This window comes from Cheilinus undulatus, linkage group 14, assembly GCF_018320785.1.
Source record: "Cheilinus undulatus linkage group 14, ASM1832078v1, whole genome shotgun sequence".
NCBI classification, from domain to species: domain Eukaryota; kingdom Metazoa; phylum Chordata; class Actinopteri; order Labriformes; family Labridae; genus Cheilinus; species Cheilinus undulatus.
The window spans coordinates 39,664,387-39,686,161 of record NC_054878.1 but is presented as its reverse complement, the minus strand read 5'-3'; the positions used below and the strand labels follow the sequence as shown (position 1 = coordinate 39,686,161).

The window sequence follows — 21,775 nt, the reverse complement described above, 5'->3', positions numbered from 1 at the left end:
CAGCTTTTGGATGGCAACAAATTCAGTTTTTTTATGGGGGATCTGTCTCAGTCTTCTGTGACATGAAGCCAACATGCGACTGAGAACATATAAACATAGCTTTAAAGGTTAGGCCTGAAAAAAAGCAACATTTAAGTTAAACTGAGCTAAGAAAATAATAATAAATGATGTTACTCATCTGACCACCAATTTCAATCAGCAGGACAGCAAGCTTTTATCTTTTTATCACACCTACTCATGTTCCTGCATCAACCATAATAACAGAACTATAGAACTTTGGACAGAAGAGAGCGTGCACTTTTACAGCTATAGCTCTGTTAATGTTATTTTAGTTTTGCACCCACTTTAGTTCTGTTGAGGACTTGAAAGCCTGCGCTGGCTATGGTATATAATATCTGGCACTAATATGTGTACGAGAAATTAGATATACCGCAAAAGAATAGTTGCAGTGACAATAGTACAAACTCCCAATGGAATCTCACTTGGTGTAAATAAAATCTATGTTTTTAAGCATTCTGGCTAATCTCTTAATATACCGTATACTCCTCTAGGAAATCTGTAAAAAAGGGTTAAAAGGGTTATTCTCAGAAAGCAATAGAGAAGGAGCAAAGCTTTTACCACGGGCAATGCATTTCCATTAAAATCAATTAAGTTACAGAATAGAGGAAAGTTAAATGTATTTGACTGGTGCAGTAATTGCTTTAACAATAAGGAAGGTGCCACTATTTTAGTGACCTTTAGAGTCTGTACTTAAAGCTGTAAGAGTGTTTTCTAACTCTCTGGCTATTTAACACAGTTTAAGTGCAATCTACTTGATCTCCACTGACACAACCTAAACTGCCCTTCCTCTCATTCTTCATCCATTTTGTTGTGATATTTTGTAGTTCTTTTGCAGAAATGCCAGGATTGTGATGTCAGTCACTACAGTGAATAGTGCTGATATTAGGCTACCATGTATTTTAGTCAATAACTGCATCCTGGGAGAAAAAAAGGTAAAGCCAGCAGTAAACTGAATTTCAAGCCAACTCTATAAGAGTCATGGTGGAATGTCAGCCCACACTTTGCAACAGAGTGGTTTATGAAGCTGGACTACCATGCGCCATTTATATATTCACACTGTACAAGTGAAGTGGGTACAAACTGTCATGACTTTTATTAGAAAGGTTGAAGTATTGCTGTATTTGTTGTCTCTATTTCACAATTCAAAAAACTACAGCAAGTGACACCACTCTATTCATCTCTCTCACAGCTGGAGGTCTGCAGGTAGGCCTATTTTGTGCTCATTTATTTTCTTTATCTTCCTCCTCTGGACACACAATATGAGGGACTTAATATAGCTTTTAATTCACCAGGATGGCAGGATGGAAACTCCAGATGTCAAGCATAGTTTAAACGAACCAAAATAACAAATCAGTTTAAGCAGTGTATACAAATATATTTCTGTAATTTTCAGTTAGTTGATATGGTAAAAGGTTTAGTACCTTTCATTTGGACACCGCAGTGAAACCTGACGTAAAACTAACCCAGTTAGTTTCTCAATTAAAGCCCAGACTACAATTCATAAAGCCTCGATCCTTAAAAAATGCAGTTAACTGTACTTGTAATCAGATAAAGAAGTAAATCTGAGGGCTTCGTTGCTGCCATTTCTTTCCAAAACTTCCACTGTTTTGTTATCCTTCTCTTAAGTGGTGGTGAATTCTGCTGGCAATGCTGGCTGACTCCTTGTAAATATTGCCACAAACTCCTAATCTGATAAGCCGACTGTGCTTGTGTGTGCGTGTCCTTCAGCTGCACCAAAACACAGTCAAAAATCAGGAAAGTTTGTTTTTGTGACAAGACACAAAGCGCAAACATTTATCCAACTTGGGCCTGACAAACCTCTAAGACTTACTAGCCAAACAGAAAAATCTATCCACATTTTATTAGTAAATTCAAGTTTATTCTACTCCCTGCCAAAAAAATCCCCTTTCATCACAGCACTACCTTTTATTCTGTGCATTCCCGCTGTTGTCTTTTTGCTACATCAATGCCTTCAAATTGTGCTTTGACTCTCTGTGTGATCTCTGCACTCTGGTTCATCCCCTTCTTTGCTTAAAGCATCTGCAGCTTCATTATTATAATCATTTTACTCATCAGTGCCCCCCTGGTAATTGCACAGGTATCAAAACATTATTTGAGCAGCTTCATATTATCCCATTGAATCATGTTTGAATATAATTTTCAAGCAATTATTTAGTTTTGAAAACACAGATCCAACCCTAATGTGGCAGGACGAAAGTATTTGATCACAGTTAATCATAATTTTAATTGGATGTTGTAAAATGTGATTATTTTGCATTTCAAAACACCATTTTTAAGTCTATATTGTTAGTGTGAAGCAGTAATAGCAGTGTTTTAAACTGAGAATTAAATGACTGCATAGAGATGTAGCTATTTCATGATGCTTACTTTTAGAATAATTCTTTACAGGTAAAATATGTGGAATTTGCCCTGAAATGTTTTTACTAATAAAAAAAATCACTTTTCCCATTCTTTAGTTACTTCCTATTGAAGTTCCAACAGTTATCAAATCCATAGAAATTCGATATTTTTATAACTAATAACTAGGGGTGGGTAAAAATATCAATTAATCGATGCATCGCAATATTTTCTCCCCCAATTCAATATCGATTCAGCAAATCCTCTGAATCAATTCACCTCCTGGCCAGTGGGGGTCGCTGTGTGTGTAATTCACGTTGTATGGATGGAGGCCACACTCGACCAAACAACTAACCATAATCATGTTATGTGAGGTTTATCACAATTTCCAAGAGAACAGAAATATTATTTAAGTTACTCCATATGCACAAATAAGTTATTATTGTGCAAATCTTTATTTTCAGATGTTTTATTGCTAAAAAATGTGAGGTGACTTACCAAATATGTTCACATGGACATGAAAATAGTTATCAAAAAATTGTCAACAGGTTATTTGTGTATTTCTACTTCTTACTGAATCAACATTGAAGCATTTAAATCAATTTTGAATCGAATCGATATCAAATCGAATCGCAACCTAAACAATCAAAATCGAATTGAATCGTGAGGTTCTTAACAATACCCAGCCCTACTAATAACTATATTTATAACCAACTGCCTCGGTTATGATTGAAATGACAGCGCAACTCGTTTTAATCTATGCCATCAAATTGCTTGAAAGACTGCAACAATGGCTCCCAACATTAACCCTCTGAAGCCTATTTTCTTAACCATTTTTTCGTACCTGGACATGCTATCTTAAAAAGCTTGTAAAACATCAACCCTGTTGTGCACAATCAAGCACTAAACATCCTTTTTTCAGGACAACCTGGGCTTTAAGAATATGTGTGCTGCAGTAATGTCACTTGTTATTTTTTTAATAATGGGACTATAAAGAGAGAAGAAAAAACTAAACAGAAACTAAAACTCAGATTCTTATGTTTGACACAGAGTAAATAACAAGATTTTTTTTGCAACTCGTTCTTCCAGCTCTTTGAGATCGAAAAGTGAAAAAAGGAATCCTTTTGTGACAAAATGTTTATATTTTTACAAAAAAGTCCATGTACTTCTTTCGGTTAGCTCTATTTGTGCCATTATTCAGAGCAGTTCCTGTCTGCAGTGACAAAGAGGGCCATATCACAGAATCTATCTGGATTAAAAATTGAAAAAAGATGTTCAATGTCCAAGTTTCTGGTGTGAATTTAATGTTTAAAGGCTCCTGAAAGTCATCCAAGTTCCAGGCTCACTAGAAAAGCCGTAAGTGCTATGAATGCATGGATAGCCAAGGTTCATGTCCAGCCTGTGGCTTCTTACCTACATGTTTCTCCCACTCTCTCATACCTGTTTCTGACTCTATCCAATGCCAACAAATGCATAAAAATCATGAAAATATACCTTTAGGTTAAAAAAAAGCTTAGCGTAAAGCAGACATAGAGATGTAGATTAATGACAATGACTGGAAATAACAATTAAGAGCAGTAAGTGAGATAGCTAAGAAAAACAAAGAGCAATTTTTAAAAATAAGATGAGCAATATAAAACATAAAATTTAACTTAGTGTACATAAATTTTCTTCTGTTTAACTTAGGCCATTTCGAATTGGCCTAATGCATACTCCTGCCAAACGCAGTATGCAGTATGTATCGCGCACTGCGTACTGCGTTCGACAGTAGTATGCAGTATGACTGCCAGTCAGACGTTATTGTGCAGTATGCTTGGCCCGGTTTAGTTGGTTTCCGGTATACCATGGTCAATTGCAAACGACACTACAGTGTTTTCCATCCATTTACTGAAAAAATCTGGGAGATGTTTTTATTTGATTTTTCAGGATTTTTATAGCTGTTTTTTTTTTTAGCTTAGCATGTATAGTGTAGTGAAAGGACACACTTGACAGCACTTTTCCGGCCGTTACGAGCCGTAATGGCAAAACAAAAACAACAGTTACCCCATTACAGCTTACTTGGCTATAGTACATGTTAAAAAGGTGAAGATAAAAAGTAATGGCACTTCCATTTGTAACTGTCAGCCACTCCGGTGAAAGTTTTGCCGCTCTCCACCATTATGAACTCTGACCTGGCGCTTTGCTTTGTGGGTAACAGTAGGCGAAGCAGACTGGTCCGATGCATACTGTGAAATTTTCCCGAATCAGTACGTCATCCGGGTATTTTTGGCATACTGCTATGTTTGCATTTGTTCGCATACTGCATACTGCATACTACATTTTGGGCAAACCAGTATGCGCTGCTAGTATAGAAGGCAAATTTGAAAATGGTCATAAATTTGTCTTCCATCTGTTGATTTGTTGTTTCTCTTGTCCCTCTCCTCTTCCTGCTTCTCCCCCACCTCTACCCCTCTTTCTAGCCCTTTTCAACCCCATCACGGCTTCAGCAGATGGCTGTCAATATGAGTCTGGTTCTGCTCTGATTCCTGTCCTTTAAAGGTAAGGTTTTTTTTCACCACTGGGTTAAATACTGCTAGCGCTGAGCTCATGGTAATTAATGCTGGTCTTTATAGTAATAGGCTAATTAAGAGAGTACAGTCTACACCTGTCCTCTTTGTAAAGTGTCTTTAAAATACTTAGGTTATAAATTGGTGCTATGTAAACAAAGATTGATTGCATTAGTTGATTTTGCACCATATTGGCATCACTAAGCACATGTTAACACTGAAAGCTGTATTAAAAATGCATTACTTCAATTCAGAGAAAATCAAATGAGAGTATTTTTGGGAGAGGTCAAAAAGACAACCCTCTTTTTGCTGAAATAAAAACTTTTGGAAAGAGTTTTTTCAGATAAAAATGTATTAGAAATAAGACAGGGGTAATATTCACCTAACACTTTATTACCTTTAGGAAAATGAAAAGTTTGCAAGTTTTTCTGTTTTCATTAATTAGCTGAGTTAATTCAACTTTTGAGGCTGCCATCAGCCTGATCAGGTTGTTTAGCCCGCTGGCTTCCAATCACCTCCTGAAATCTTTAATCCGTTTGATATGAAAAACACATCTCAGTTTTACCTGGGGTAACACACTGCTCTAAAAACGAGGAGGAACTTCTCTACCTTTTGCCCCTTTTCTGCAAGTCTACAGGGATGACCCTGACCTCGGAATTACATTTCTGAGGAGTGTTAACCTATACATTTTTCTGACATGCTGAATTCAAAATTTCAATCACTTTAGGCAACTTCTATTACCTCTGACTGCTTCTGTTTGTCTCTATGTGGATTTTCAGCCGGTCTCAGAGTCAGGGTTAAGTTCACCGCTCTGTGCATTGTGACGCCCTTTGGTTATTTTCCTCTGGCTAAATTGTTGAGAAGAAAACAGAAAATGTTGCTTTTCACTGACCTTTGTACTGAGGTGGAGCGAAGAAGCACTCTGAGGCAGAGCTGGATAGATGAGCTACGACCGTCTCCAGCAGGTCAGCCAGCACTAAGGAGAGAAAACAGACCCAAAGACATGATTAATGCGAGGACAGCTACAACAAACCTTGAGTTCAAAGATAATCAGATTTATGAATTCAAATACATCAGCCTCTCTACTTCTACTTTTTATAGGGAAGGATAACATCATATTATTTATAGTGTTAAGCAGCACATTTACACTGAAAGTGACCCAGAAAGGAACCCTTGTGGTGAATCATACATGTTTAATGAAACAATCTCTGACGTGTTGGCATAAGAAGACAATGATGCACGATGTACAATGATGGATCAGATGTAAAGCAGCATTAAACGTAGCATGGGAGTGTCTTTGGCTACAAAACATGAAAAGAAATACCATCATAACAGTGGCTCTACATGTGACTTCATTGAGACTGATGTTCTGATTGTACACTCTGACATCATAGCTCAAAGGACATTTCACATTTCCAATGTAGAAAAACCATTCACAGTCACAGAGGATCTTATTACAAAAATCCAAGGGAAATATTTCTGTGAGATAAAGATCATACAACTCAAAAACCAACACTTTTAAATCATAGCACTATATTTCTCTGGCATTTAGATTTCTAGAGTATTTTTCAAGAAACTAAGAAGAGCACTTTTTTTTAGATCTGTCCTTATCTTTATTAAAAGGAAATACGTTCAGTAAAAACAGAGGACCATTATTTCTTACCCAAGTACCGTGTAATTGAAACTGATTTAAATAGTTTTAAAGCACTTTCATTAGCCTGTAATTGGTTTAAAATGAGAATTGATGTCCACTTCCTACCAAGCATTGGCATCCATCTTGACTGCAATCAGTCATAAGAGTGTGACTACCACAGATGAAATGAAACTCAATGGCCACTTCATTAAGTTAATTAGCACAATCAAATACAATCAAAGTTGAAAAAAAAAAGGAAACTCCATTATTACTTACTTTAGAATTTGGAATCCATAAAAAGATTTGGTGGCATTGTCAGAAATGTATTATGGTAAATTAAACATAAAGGTTGAATTTTACATCAGAGTTAGAGAGATTTAATTTTTGAGCCTTTCGAATGCACTGACATTAAAGTGGCTAACACTACTACCACTTACTCTAATTTAATCAAAACCATACTATACCCTAACATACCATGCTATATTATACCATTCTACAAGATAATATACAATCCCATCGAATGCCGTACTTAAACATACCATACCATACCATACCTACTATAACATACCATACTACACCATATAATACCATACCATACCATAGCAAACCATACCATAACATACCATGGCATACCATACCATGACATACCGTACATACATACCATACCATACTATAACATACCATACTAAACCATACCATACCATACCATACCTACTATAACATACCATACTACCCCATACAATACCATACCATACCATAGCAAACCATACCATAACATACCATGGCATACCATACCATGACATACCGTACCATACCGTACTATACCATAACATACCATACATACATACCATACATACATACCATACCATACTATAACATACCATACTAAACCATACCATACCATACCATACCGTACCATGCCATACCCTACCATAATATACCAGACCATACCATAGTAAAATACATCATACCATGCGTAACCATACTATACCCTAACATACCATGGTATATTATACCTTCTACAAGATAATATATAATCCGATCCGATCCCGTACTTAACCATACCATAATAGACCATAACATACCATACCATACCATGACATACCATACCATACCATACCATACCTTGACATATCATACCATACCATACCATACCATAATATACCATACCATAACATACAATAGTAAACCATACCATACCATAACATACCATGTCATACCTGACCATACCATACCATACCATACCATAATATACCTTACCATACCATACATTCATACATACCATACCATAATATACCATACCATACTATACTATAACATACCATAATATACTATCCCATCCTGTACTTTACATACCATAAATACCATAATTTACATACCATACCAAATCATACCATACCATAACAAAATATACCATAACATGCAATATTACTGCATATCAAACCATATATCACTATGTGATACAATACCATGCAGCAGCAGGATATGAAAGGATATGATAGGATGCCATACCATACAATACTGTATGATACCATACTTTTCAATATCATATGAAACAGAACCGCAAAAACTGATACGATACAAAACAACACGATATGACACAACACAATACATGAAACAAAATGACACGACGCAATGTGGTACACTTTATGGCCCCCTTAGGAACAGTATAAGTATGCAGGCACACCTGATAAAGCTAGTCATACTTGCATATCTTATCTCTCTCTGGGAGATTTTTGTCAAGTATCAGCTTTGAAGGTAAACTGTAATACAAAAAAGAAATTGTATTTTAAACTTGAAAACACTGTTACTGTAAATACGAAATAGTATAAATGAATTTTACATAACCTCTGCTCTCTCTTTAAATTATATCTTTGCAAATCTTTGCCTTCTTACAGAAACTCTCTTAGCTGAAGGCATAAAAACTTATACTTCTATAAAAATATGTAGCAAATGCAATCATGTGACAGATGCTATGTATAACACAATGAAGACTAATCATATTGCAATGAAGTGACTCTAAGCATAAGTGAAGGCATCTTACTGCTGTTGAGACAGGACAATTAAGCATTCAATGTGCTGGCAAGATTGTGTGGTATTCAACAGGCTCCTCTAATTACGACTGTTTTGATGAAGAGATAGTATACTTCATCATTTTTGTCTTAGAGCTGTATAGAGGCCTCAAGTAGACACAAGTGCTAATCAGGGAGTCTACATGGGCACAAATAGATGTAAGAAAATGCTGAATAAATTACAGTGGAAGGAGGTTAATGCGGTCTTTAAATGCTACAGCTTCCTCCATTAAATATCTTTTATAAAAATAATCTTTGTGAGGTTGATTACATGCCAAATAAAATAGCACTTTTACATGCAGAGGGGAGATTAGCAGATAATAAATCTTAATCATGCACTTCCACTAAAAAGGCCTAAATGAGCTCTGTAGAGCGGAGAGTGTATGCCTTTAAAGACTGAGTGCAACAGTGCACTGATCAAGGGAAGTAATCATGGTACAGTGTGTGCATTAATGGTGAGGCTGTCAGCCCTCATTTGAATGTGTTTGAGTCCTCCTTGAATCACCGCTATTTACTCCCACGATTAAAAAGTAGGCGTCCCTGGCATTATAATGGCAATGGCAGTGATGAGGAGTTTTAAAAGGTTCATGGGCATTAGATCTATGTGATTTCAGTGTGGAGGTGTGCGTGGGGCACCTGCAGTAGCACAAAAGGAGATATCAACAGAGTATGTAGTTGAATACAGAATCCATGCCGGAGTACAGTTGGTATTATCATTTCATGTAATTTTTTGTTCAGTTTTGTTCAAATAATTATTAGTTGGTATATTATTATGTCACAGTGGAGTGACTCATTTGAGTTTTTCATCACATGTAGGTGCGCACATTCCTGCAGCCAAAGCCTTGAATGACCTTCATCTCAGGATTCACTGCCTGTGGCATCTAACTTTTCTCTACATTTGAAACGTACAAAGACGGAGCTTTGCGTCCTTACTTCACATTAATTTCATCCATATTTTGTCCATAAATTCGAAGCATACTGGTGCAGACCAAATACTGCAACACTGCCACTAATCCTGGGAGCAGTGATGAGCAATGTAGCCGACACATCAAGCCACAGCAGCAAAAGGTGGGAAAAAAAAAGAACACTTTGAAAAAGAGTAAAACCTTACTCAAACTTTGTGAGGAATTATTACTGGATTTTGTGTGGGTTGTTAGATACTACAAACATATAAGACATCAGCCCACCCCGGCAAAGACACAGTCAATAACAAGAGCACAGCTTGCCAAAGGACAGATGGAGCAGCAATGAAGGACCGGCGGAAGTCAATGTGAAACAGCGACCTCCAGGGCAGTGGTTCTCACCCACCAACATCTCTTTAATGATCCAAATATGTGAACATTTTCAATTGTACTAGTTTATTTAACTTGACTTAAACTTGGCCTTAAATGGACCAAACCTTAGGTGTGAATGGAGGGAAAGGATAAAACAAATATGTTTAAAAAGTGCATCATAGCAGAAGCCCTGGGAGGACATACATGCAAACATTATACTGTACTCCATTTCCCCTTATAGCATGTACATTTTGGTAGTTTTCAGGAGATCTCAAGAAATCATCATATTATCATAAAAACAGATTATTTTCCCAAGATACTAAGATCATGGGAAAATAAACAAGATTGACAGATTATCTTGGCAAACTGGAGTAGAATGAAATATATAATCATTTGCCTATGATTTTTGCATGTAGGGTGCTTAGGGTTCATTGTGGGCCCAATGTGCCATGACCCAGGGCTTGGGGAGGCAGAGTCAAGCTCGACACATGTATGGGCCCTTGTGACTTCCACAGCACAACCAGGGGCTCATGGCAACCCTATTCCTCACCCAGATGGTACCCTAGGCCAGTAGTTCCCAACCTTTTTTCCTTAGGGTCCCCCTTACTCATGTCTAAGAAAAGCTAACCCCCCATAACCTACTTGGAAAAATTGAAACCTACAAAATCCTAACACAACAGGCCTACATACATTTGTTCTAGAAAAAGATCCATAAACTATCCATTATTATGATGGTGCATTAGGGTCACTCTAAAAAATATATTAAAGAGGATCTGTTAATTAAAAAAAAAACTAAAATAAAAATTTTCAAGTTTAAAAAGTTGTTAATCTACGAGAAAAAAAAAAACTTTAAAAGTGGTAAATGTAAATGAACCAAATGTAGAATTCTTAGACTATAAAGTCAAAAATCTAATCACTTTTTTCAGTTTGGTTTCGTGTACATTTTTCACCTTCCACACCATTTTAAAGACTTGAAATTTTTGCGTTTCTAATGTCAAGATTAAAGACTTTTGAAAATTGGAAATTTCCATTTTTTCTTGTAAATTTCAGACTCTATAAATTCTGAAATTCTGAGTTTGATTTCTTGTGAATATATGACTTAAAAATCTTTAAAAAAAAAAAAAAAAACTTTTTTCACTAAAAAAATTAACAGCTTTGCTTCATTTTCAGTCTTGTAGGTTGGCCCTAATACAATATTTCTAATCATGGTTTTAGAAAATATTCTTGTACATCTAATTTTGAAAACATCGGAGCAGACAGAGTGCCTCCCCCCAGCATCCCCCAGAGGTGCCCAGGTTGGGAACCACTGCCCTAGGATGTGCTTACATGCCACATCCACCTTTTCACTCCAGGCTAAGCAGATAACTTTTCCATGCCCTTGGTAATATGCAAGGACATCCAAAATATGACTGGGGTTGTGTCGATCCTCCTTCCCATCAGATGGTGCCACTCCCTACTAAGCTTCTACACATCTTAATTCCGCCTCAGGTTTTGGCCCAAACATGTCTTAAAGTTCTGCATGGTCCTGGAGATGCATGTTACTAGAGCTTCTCAACATCACTGACTGTTTTGTTGAGCATGTGGGCAGCTGATTTATAATAAAGATATTGTAGCAATAATATCTTGAAATTAACTGAACTTGAAATTAAGTATCTAGAATCTTGGAAGTCTTCCTATCCATAGGCTGATAACTGCAAGTTACAAAAACCCAATTTTTAACTTGTTGATTCATGTGAATGGAGGGATGAAACTTTGTCTCCTGTGACAAAAGCTGCTTCTGAAAACACCCCATTTTCTGATATGGCTGTTTCATAACAGAAGCATTTCAACAATATAATATATGGGTACTTTTATTGTGAAGATAGGATATATAATGTGTTGGGGAGTAGGGAGCTACAGCAAATACCTATGAATCACTGCCACAGCCCTCTTCTTTAAACCACAAACCTCCTTTGAAAGACAACTTTGAGCAGGTCAACCTGTTGTAATAGAGAAGCAGTAAACACCGACCCCCACTCTGACATGAGGAGGGGGAGGCAGTGTTATTTGCTCGGTAAAAGTGTGGGTCTGCCTGGCTCTGCTCCCATTACAGAGAAACATGCAGACTCAATCTGTGCTGCTGTCTTTCACAAATCCCTGCGTCATAAGCAGCTCTGTAACTCCCAAATGAACTGGTAGCTTACCTTTTCCAGTTAAGATGCTGGGTTTGGATGCCATGACTCTGCAATACAGTCTTCTGCACTCCTCCATCCAGCTGTCTTTATTCTTTGAGTCTTTGGATGAAGCCAGAAACGCGGCAATCTCAGAGTCTGTAGGATGGGAAAACTGCTGGTTAGAACGACCACAATAAAGTACCAGTTACTCTTAAAAGCTTTGTCAGTGTTTCTCTTACCCTTTGACTTGTGATCAATCTTTGGTGGGTCTAAAGTGTAGCAGGGAGGCAGAGGGTAGCTTGAAAACATGGGCCAGGGGAACGGATCCCCACCCTGGAATGAGAAAATAAAGACATGTAGATGACTCACAAGGTTTGAGCACCAAAAAGCATCATTACAAACATACACTGAGTAGTTTTGCCTGCTGTAGAAGTGTTTCCAGGCCTTTAAAACCAGCATGATTCAGATTTTTTTCTTTGATTTACTTCTTAATTTATCTGATCAGGTGGTATAGCAGCAGTTTATAAGCCTGCTAGGTTACTGATGCATCATTTTGTTGGATTGTTGGCATTTATTTCTAGTTTAACATCCTTCCTGTCTGAAGAAAATGTTCTTTGATGTGATTACTAAATAATTTCAAACTTCTATCAGTTTAGAGCATTTAGGAATGAATAAGAGAGGAATTAGCACTGAGATGGTATCATTTCATCAAGTTAGGTCATAATCATAGGGCTTAAATTATTTCCTCCTATTTATCTCTTTCTTCCCTCTCTTACTCCCTTTTTCTTTGCAGCCCTCTCATTTATTGCGACTTTCATTACACGTCATATCTTACATTTAAGGAACCACAACTTTTGAGCCACAGCCAGCATGTGACTTGCCAAAATAGTGTGCTCTAAATGTTAATGGGGTTTAGGAGACAGGCCTCTTTATCCCATTGTGTTTGCACTCCGTTCATGATAATCCCTGCTGGCATTTGAGCCTGCCACTCAGGTGCTGTGCTGCTCTGACAATGCACAGCGCCCTGAATGTGGGTAAGGCTTTCATGATTGCATACAATCCTAATAAAGCTTGGGGACTCGCTGCTGAAGGTAATTATTCTGCACTGAACATGATTTGAAGTACTTATATTTAGACCTCCTTAAAAACAGTGCTTGAAGCCACTTTGGAGAGTTTTGTGTAGTTATGGAGCATACAGCAATGAAAAAAAATGTCTCTTTATGACTTTCAAAGCAAACAAGACCTTCACTGAAGGTTTTACAGTACATTGTTTGAGTTGTTCTGATGCCAGGGTTTGAATTTTGATACATTACTAGTAACTAGAAAAGCACTTGGAGAGCGCAGACCTCCGCCATTAGCCCTATCTCCCAATAGTGAAGAATCCTTTAAAAAATTCTTGGATCCATCCCCATGTGCCCCCCACCAAGGCATTTGCCGATTACTCCCTTCCCAGTGGGGTGGAATCATGGTGAGGCGAAGCATTGGCTTTGGGGTGCCAATAAATGCACTGACAGTCTCACCCATGATCTCACCGGATGACTGGAAGTCATGGCAGAGGGTGAATATTCCTCTATTCCTCCCAGCATTGTGAGTAATCTCGCTACAATTCGCTGCCTTTCTCTCTGTTACACTCCGACTCGTCTCCTCGACCGGGCATGCATCTTTCAAACTCTATAAACTCCAAAACTTTGAATAGAAACACGCCCACACTGCTGCTGGGATTGAAGTTACGTATGTCTGCCATGTCCTGGTGTAAAGTGGTAACAGCGCAGACCTCCGCCATCAGCCCTATCTCCAAATAGTACAGAATCCTTTAAAAAATTCCTGGATCCAGACCGAATCACCCCAAAAATCTAATCAGATTTTCCTTATGCCATTTCCACCCAAAACTGATTAATCCAATAATTATTTATTTCAAAACTGCACATCAGAAAGATTCACTGAAGAAATACTAAAACTGATAAATGACATACTGATAAATGACATATTCCCCCAAAATAAAATATGTTCCCAGAACATTTATTAGGAACCTATTAAAAGAGTTGTGCAATGATTCTGTCCTCTGTTGCTAATATCTTGTTTTTCTTATTTAGGATATTTTATAGGTGTGTTTATGAATGTCTGCGAGGCCGTCAAAAGTCTGCAGGTCGCAGCATTAATGAAGACTTTTAGGAACCAGGAGACATTGCTGTCTCTCTCTCTCCTCTGCCTTCTCTGTCTACAACAGACTCAAATACATGTGCAGCTTTACAAGATGCTGAAGAGACTCAATAAAATGTGTCTGCGGTAAATAAAGCAATGACCAAAGATAGAGGCTGTAATAGAGGAAATTTTGGATTTAACTTTACAGGGTCTTTAACAGATAATTTCATGGTTTTTAAAGCTTTATTTTACACATAAAAGACACTTCTCCCATAAATGATGACATGAATTTAAAGGAGAACATAAGAGACAAGAGGTCTGACACACAAAAATCTCTGGAAGAGATTTGTCTGAGTGAGCATTACACCGCTTTTATATTAGGTGGTCCTGTTTGATTGAGTACGGTGTGGTATGGTTCGGTAAACCCTAAAATAGTTTGCAATTTCCACAGATACCTGTACTCTCATTTGGTGGGTGGACAGTTGACATCATGGGGCGTCACATGCAATGTGAGTCTGCTGCTCCACTTGCTGAGTTGTAGAAAGGATCAGTGACAGAAATCAGTAAGGAATAAGCAGCAAACATCTTTATTTCAGCTGAAAAGTGCTGTTTTTAAAATAACGACATCTTAACCATGATAACCGCGGTCAGTACAGATCCTCAGTTGATGGAATACGTGTACAGAAATGTTTGGAGACAAAACAGTCCAATAATGTGAATATTATTAGTTTAGCGGTTTATATGACTTAATATAAAAGTTTAGAGCTGTAACATGAGAATTTGTCACATTAAAAATAAACTAAAGGTTTAACTAGTGTTAAAATCAAACTAGATTAAATCAGAAATCCTGGGTGCAGTTATCTCGTTTTAAAGTGCCCATAGCTTTACTAACACGTTAAACAACCACAGAGCGATCTTTTCACAGGTTACCCAAAGTAAGAAGTAGATGAATAACTAGCTACAATACAGAGAATCAACTGATCTAAATCTTCGTATTCACAAATCTTCAACATTAATTCATCATGGATAAACCAGGCTGATGTGCAAGCTCTGCTTCGTGTACTTAAAATCAGCTCGATTTGTCTCCACACATCAACATCCCAGGACTAGGAAACAGTGTGAATCTCTGTCAAGTCCAAATATCCCTGTCTGTCGCATATACGTTTCCATATATCACATATACAGTACGTGCCAGACCAAACTGAACCAGACTGCTCGGTGGAAACGACCTATTAGAAATGTTTATGACACCTGTTTTAGTTGTTAATCTTCTTTTGTATATAGTTGATGAACAGTCAGTGCCTAACCCTTATTGAAATGCTGAGTCAGTAGCTAGTAACTTGGCAAAGCCAAAAGCCACAGTGGCTGGTGAGCAAAAAAGTTCATGTCAAGCCCTCTCTGTATCATTGCCCAACTTAAAAAAAACAGTTCTTCAGTCAGATGTCTTGAAAACATTGAGATCTTCTGAATGTGCAGATGTTGCTGATATTAAAAGTATATGTATGAAAATGTTGCAAAGAAAAAATGCCCAGATCTGTTTTAATAAATCTTTAACAATCATTTTTTGTCCCTCACACTGAGACTGATTTTTCCTTTTGTTGTCTGAATGCATACAATCTCTAATATATCAAAAAGCTTTTTTCCTCTCTGCATTTCAAACAAACCAGAAAAACATGTAAAAAAAAAATGTGTCTGGAATGACATGAAACAAAACCTCACTGAACTAATTTACACTCCCGCTTTTAGAAATCTCTTTCATATCCTTTCCTTGACCTCAGACTAAATGAGTTTCTTGTTCTGCGTTCAGTGTAAACAACACCTAAATAATTGTAATGAATCCCAAAACATGCTGGGTGAGAGAGGCTGCAGGCTTCAGACGGAATCAGATAAATTACATGAAGCACAAACTAAAAAGAAAAACAGACGGATTGGTTTGCTTCAGGGTGTGATTGTTTAAAAGGTTAAGATTGACTCAGATGGAAAAATCCTTGAGTAAGTTGGATTGATGTTGAGGTACGCTTAACAAGGTGCTTTTTTTTTTGATTCATGAAAATTACAGCAGCTACTTAAGAAGTGCTGAAGTTCTTCTGTCCAAGGTTAATTTTTCTTTTTTTTTTGCTGCTTGAAATGTTAGGCAACCTTGACAGAAAAACAAGTGAACTGACAGCACATAAGAGAGCTGATTTGCCTCTGTTTTTATTTAATCATTCATTCAATTTTTGAAAACCACAATTGTAAAATCAAACCAATTCAGCTTTCTCTCATGCTGTGAATCAACCTTAACCTTAACTTAACCTTAACCAAGTTATAATGACTGACACATGATATCTTCTTTTAGCACTTTTTCTCTCATTAGGACGTTGCTTTTGTATTTTTTTTTTCTAGAGTCATTTACGCCCATGTGGGCTGGTGCATGACTTTCTAATAAAATCAAAGTACAATCACTAGCCACATAATGATTTAAGAATGATTAAAAAGGATGAATAACAAAGATGCCTATCGATTGACTTGATACCTCTTGAATAGTGTGTAACAGTCTGTGATCAGGTTTTTAACTTTTAACTTTTGGTTAGTACCATTACCTTAACCCATACCCGAACCATAAACAGAAGTTCAATCAAAATTTATTTCAAAAGTTTTAGCGTGTATTTCCATTCTGCCAGAGATGGTGACTCAGATGAACGGTCTGTGCGAGTGTCTGTCAGAGATGTACAGTCTGCAGCAAGACCCTCTACACTGCTCAACACTGCCTCCATGATCACTGGTGGTATTGCAATGTTTGGTCTGTATCTGTTATTTTCAAGAGAGTGTGCAGAAATATGGACAAAAATAGTGCAGAGTACAGAGAGAAAGCTCTATCCATATGCATTTCAAATGCAGAGCAAAAATTAGCCTTTAGCAAAAATTAGCCTTTAGAGCTTTGCTGACACAGCAAAAAAAAGAGCATTTCTGTACTTGGGATGCTGAGTTCTTCAAATTTAACAGTGTATCAGCATATTGAAAATAAAACATGCCAGCACAAAAAGAAACAATGTTGATGGGCACCTGGCTTCAACAGGTTTCTATATCTAAAAGCACACAACATTCAAAATAAGAAAATGAAGTGATTTTTTTCCAACTTAAACCAGCTGATACTACATTTTTAATGCCTATTATGCAATAATCAATTTAATTTGTCAAATAGTTGAGAGCAATCATGGATGGTACTCATGTAAAACCAGGTTATTAGAAGAAGTAAAGCACAGCTGACCTCTTGCAGAGCTCGAGGAGGAAGTTTCCTCTCAGACGGACCTCCCACCACGCTGACACGAACCAGAACGTGATTCCTCTCCACAGAGAGACTGTCGATGATGAACTCCCTGAGAGGGTTTCACAAAAAAGGGAAATGGGATAAGAAGAAAATCACTCACTTCTCCTGGGCCATAATTTCATCAGGGACACTGCACTATATAATTTGTGTGCTGGAGCATATAATAAATATGAAATGCAGCAGAACATTAGAAACATTTTTGGTCATTTCATTCTAAGATTTCAGACTTTTTGGGGGCAAATGTTTATCCCGGTAAAGGCTCCTATTGTTCTTGTAAATTATGGGATAAACTGAGCAAATCAGAGAGTTTATTTCTTAATCATTTAAACACCTTTTGGAGAAATTCATGTTTAATTTGATATCATTTTAGTCCTGGAAACTTTGCTAGTTTCAGTATTAACAAATGAGTTTCATTTGTCTGCAGTCTCCTTCATATACTGCCATGGAAATTTTAAGATTTTCAAGTATTTAATTTATTCTATTTTTCTTTTAAATGGACTATTTTCATCTCACAGAACATCAATGTAGTGAAAATGCATGAGTTTAATAAAGACAATATTCCCTGTCATTAAAACAAAGTATGTAACTCTTCTTTTGTGAAGAGTCCCACACTCATTTTAGAGAAAAGTGCAAGGTAAATCATTATGACATCTCAATTAACCAACTCTATGAAAGCCCCCAGTTTTTATTAGCTCAAACAACTTGATTTGAAAGCTTTATGAAAGACTGTGCAGAGTTTGAAGCCTCTGACTGTATTAGTGCTGAAAGGCAAGTTAAAAAAGAGGAGGGATTGCATGTTTGAATTCAGATAAGATTAGAGAAAAGTCAAACTATGAAAGCACTTTAGGGTCGAACTGGTGTCAGCTCTCTCTTTTAGCTGAAGTCATTTTGACAGAAATTAGTAATAAAGCAGACTATTTTTTAAGCATTGGTCTTTCCAAGGGCTTGTTTGCCACAAAATCTAATTTGCATATTTTGCTTTGTGAGTTATACCAATGAAATCAAACTGCAGGGGTCGGATAAAACATGCTGATTTCTCTTACAAAGTACTTTAGATGTTTTGGAAAGCTTCATTGATTTTTTGAAAGGCCACAGCAAAAAATAGAAGGACAAAATGAGAAAAAAGTCAGACGTCACAAAGTAAAATGTAAAAAACATTGAACAGAAGTGAAAAGTGGGTGAGGAAGAGAGGGGACTGACATACGAAAAAAGATCTGATGATATCTGTGATGATAATAGGGGCATGAGGAAAAGAGAGGGCCAGGAATGGGAGATGGGAGAATAAATTAACAAGTCATCATTCTCCTAAATGTAATGCGAGTTGGCATTTCAGGGCCATTTTCATTCATAACCAACAGCCACAGCTCTGCCAGCCATTACCAGGAGAGAGGGGGGCTTTTGAATACCCACTTTCAGAAATGGCCTTTTCACTCACTTTTCACTTTATTCCATTTTATTTGTGACATTGAAAACAAACAAACAATTTCTCATCCTGAGCAATGACTAAGTTTGAAAGTGTTCTGTCATATGCAGATGATGCAGAGAGGAGCAAAAAGCCTCCACTGAACTGGGGAGAATACGGCTTTGTGTACTTCAAGTGTGCTCAGTATGGAAAAAGCACACGTCTAAAAGTCTGAAAAACATCAGTCATTAGATTTGACTGAACTTCCTTGTAGGGGAAGAGTGTAAAAGAAGGAAGCATGATGAGGGTTTCTACATTAAGGCCTAGTGGCGATTACCATTTAATATTCCCATAAGTTTGGTGACCCAGGATGAGGCCGGCTTATCAGCTCTGGGGGCTTTTATCAAATTTGCACATTTTTGGCATGTTTTTAAAAATATAATCTCTCAGGAATCATATCATGCACTGTAATCTAATATAAAGGTTTGAATGGACTACTGGCTATGAACTCAATCTCAGAACCCTTTGGCGTATATCATCCATGAGCTCAGGTCAGGTATAGGAGCATATGCCAGTCCGGCACTTTGCCGCTGCTGCTCTGGCCTCAGGGTGGCTATCCTCCAGGCCTGCTCCAAGTCCATGCCCCATCTCGCAGCTGCCCCCTCCTTGACACCCACAGTTGCCCATGCGTCTGGAGCAGCCCACTGGGTTCTGGGCACCCAGTATACGGTGCGCTGAATCAGGCCTGGGAAAGCCACCCAGGTGCCTGTAAAAGCGCAGCTGACCCCTCAAATCCTTGTTCTCCTGAACATGTCAGCATTAGACACACAGTCTAACAACAATACCCAAGGATGAACCAAAGTGAAGTCTTCATAAAGGAGTCCAGCTGGCACTTCTGGCCATCAGTCAACAACCAGGCCTCACAAGAGTAGAGTAAGACCAGGAGGACCAAGAACCTGAAGACTGACCTTAGTCCACATGCTCAGATACCAGGAACGCCACAGTGTCTTGCTCAGCAAACTCATCGCTTTATGCATAAGTGCGAGTCTGTTGTTGATCTCAGCCTTGCAGTCAGCGGATGAATGGATTACTGCCAAGGTAGGTGACCTGCTCCACAACTTCCAAGCTCTCACCATTCAAACACAGAAATTCGTTTGCAGCATCCAAGATGTCCCCAAATACCTGGATCTTTGTTCTGGCCCAGGAGACATGCATTCCTAGCACTTCAGCCACCTCACTCAGCAAGTTAAGATCCCACATGATGATAACTACAGTCTCTTCAACGATCACAGCATCATTAGCAAAGTCCAGCTCACAATCTGGACACCACCAAATGACACTCTGCTACATTATCCAGTCCATACAGGTACTGAACCCTAGCCACCAAACTTAACAGCACTGTCTGTATCAGAATATAGGGCAGACATCAGCTAGATGAGTGAACATGGGAAATGTGGAGCTCCAGAAGAGGACATCTTGACTCAACGAGTCAAACACCTTCAGGATGTTAACTACTCTAATCCTGTTTTCATGCTACTGAATTCGTGAAAGTGCTCAGTGAGGACCCAAAGTCCTAAGATGTGGTCTAACGTAGACCCTTTAGGTGTAAAGCCCTACTGTTTAGGCTGCTGGTGATGGAGCAGTGGGTCATGGCTCCTGCTCAGCAGTATCCATGCAAGTCTCTTTTAGTCAGTGGGGTTGCTGCCTGTTCTCCATACGGGGCATATGAGGGCATGGTTGTTGAACATGCTACATGCAAAACCATGGACCTGCACTAGTGGAGAGATGTTGTTTGGCCTTGCTGAAATGCTGCCAAGACCTGTTGAGGGTTCAGGGGCACTTTGACAGTACTCAGAAGTGAACTGGCATCTCTCAAGCACCACGCCAAAGTCCAGATATGGTCTGACAAGGACTTGAACCAGCAACCCTCCGATTCCCAGCCCTTGTTCTTACAGACTGAGCTACTGCCACCCCTACTGCTCTTTCACAACCTGCCCACTTGTCTTGAGCATCTCAGCCTGGATCCTGTATACATCTGGTGTTTTTCCAGCCTATATCCTCTATCACTGTATGATATACATCATGGGGGGGGGGGGGCTTATACTGTAAGCCGATAGCTATTAGCTTGGCATAGCTGTAGAAAAGCAGCAGTTTAATCAAACCTGGACCACATTACTTTTTTAAAAAAGAGAAAAGAGCCACACTAAAAGCTTCTCTTAGCAGAGAAGGTGTTTTTGCACATCTAACATTAGGTTTTGGCATGAATTTTAGCCACTGATAAGCTACACCATTCAAATGCTATGGCAGGGCTAGCCTGTATAGCTGAAGTTAGCATACCTACGACTTCATTTTTTCAGGTCACCCTTATTGGCCCATTATGAATGTGACAGACAGAACGTTCCTCCAATCACCCTCTGAGTATTTTGAAAATACCCTGCCCTTTCCAAACACTTCTAGGAGAGGTCTATTTGGTGTGTCAGGTTAAGGCAGAAAACAAACATTCATTCTTCAACATTTTAGTGACTTTACAGGCTAAATGAACAAGACAAAACTTTCTGAGTAGATATACTTTTGAACCATGCAGCCTGTTCCCATTAATTTGTGTCTTAAAACCTAACAGCTCAGAAGTTGTACAAAATACACATCTAAGAGGCTTACTAATATTCTTTTGGTCCGTCTAATTAAGAAAGCAAATTTCTTCAAAGCTCACTGAACTTTTTCTTTAAGCATATTAATAAATCAGTCAGGGAAAGTTTTACTTACAAAAGCCTTTCTTTGTTGTAAAATATAACATAAATCAAATTATTAAGGCTGTCAAAAGACTG

General features: G+C 38.0%; 1 protein-coding gene across 1 annotated transcript in view; it reads right to left on the bottom strand.

Moving 5' to 3' along the window:
• tbc1d32 (TBC1 domain family, member 32) overlaps nucleotides 1-21,775 on the bottom strand; it is a 134,104-nt gene that overhangs the window by 45,568 nt on the left and 66,761 nt on the right. The window contains exons 25-28 of the mRNA XM_041804760.1: nucleotides 17,489-17,597; nucleotides 12,336-12,429; nucleotides 12,127-12,252; nucleotides 5,857-5,940 (exon numbers count right to left, since the gene is read on the bottom strand). Of these exons, the coding sequence (XP_041660694.1) occupies nucleotides 5,857-5,940; nucleotides 12,127-12,252; nucleotides 12,336-12,429; nucleotides 17,489-17,597 (413 nt within the window). The remainder of the gene's footprint in view (nucleotides 1-5,856; nucleotides 5,941-12,126; nucleotides 12,253-12,335; nucleotides 12,430-17,488; nucleotides 17,598-21,775) is intronic.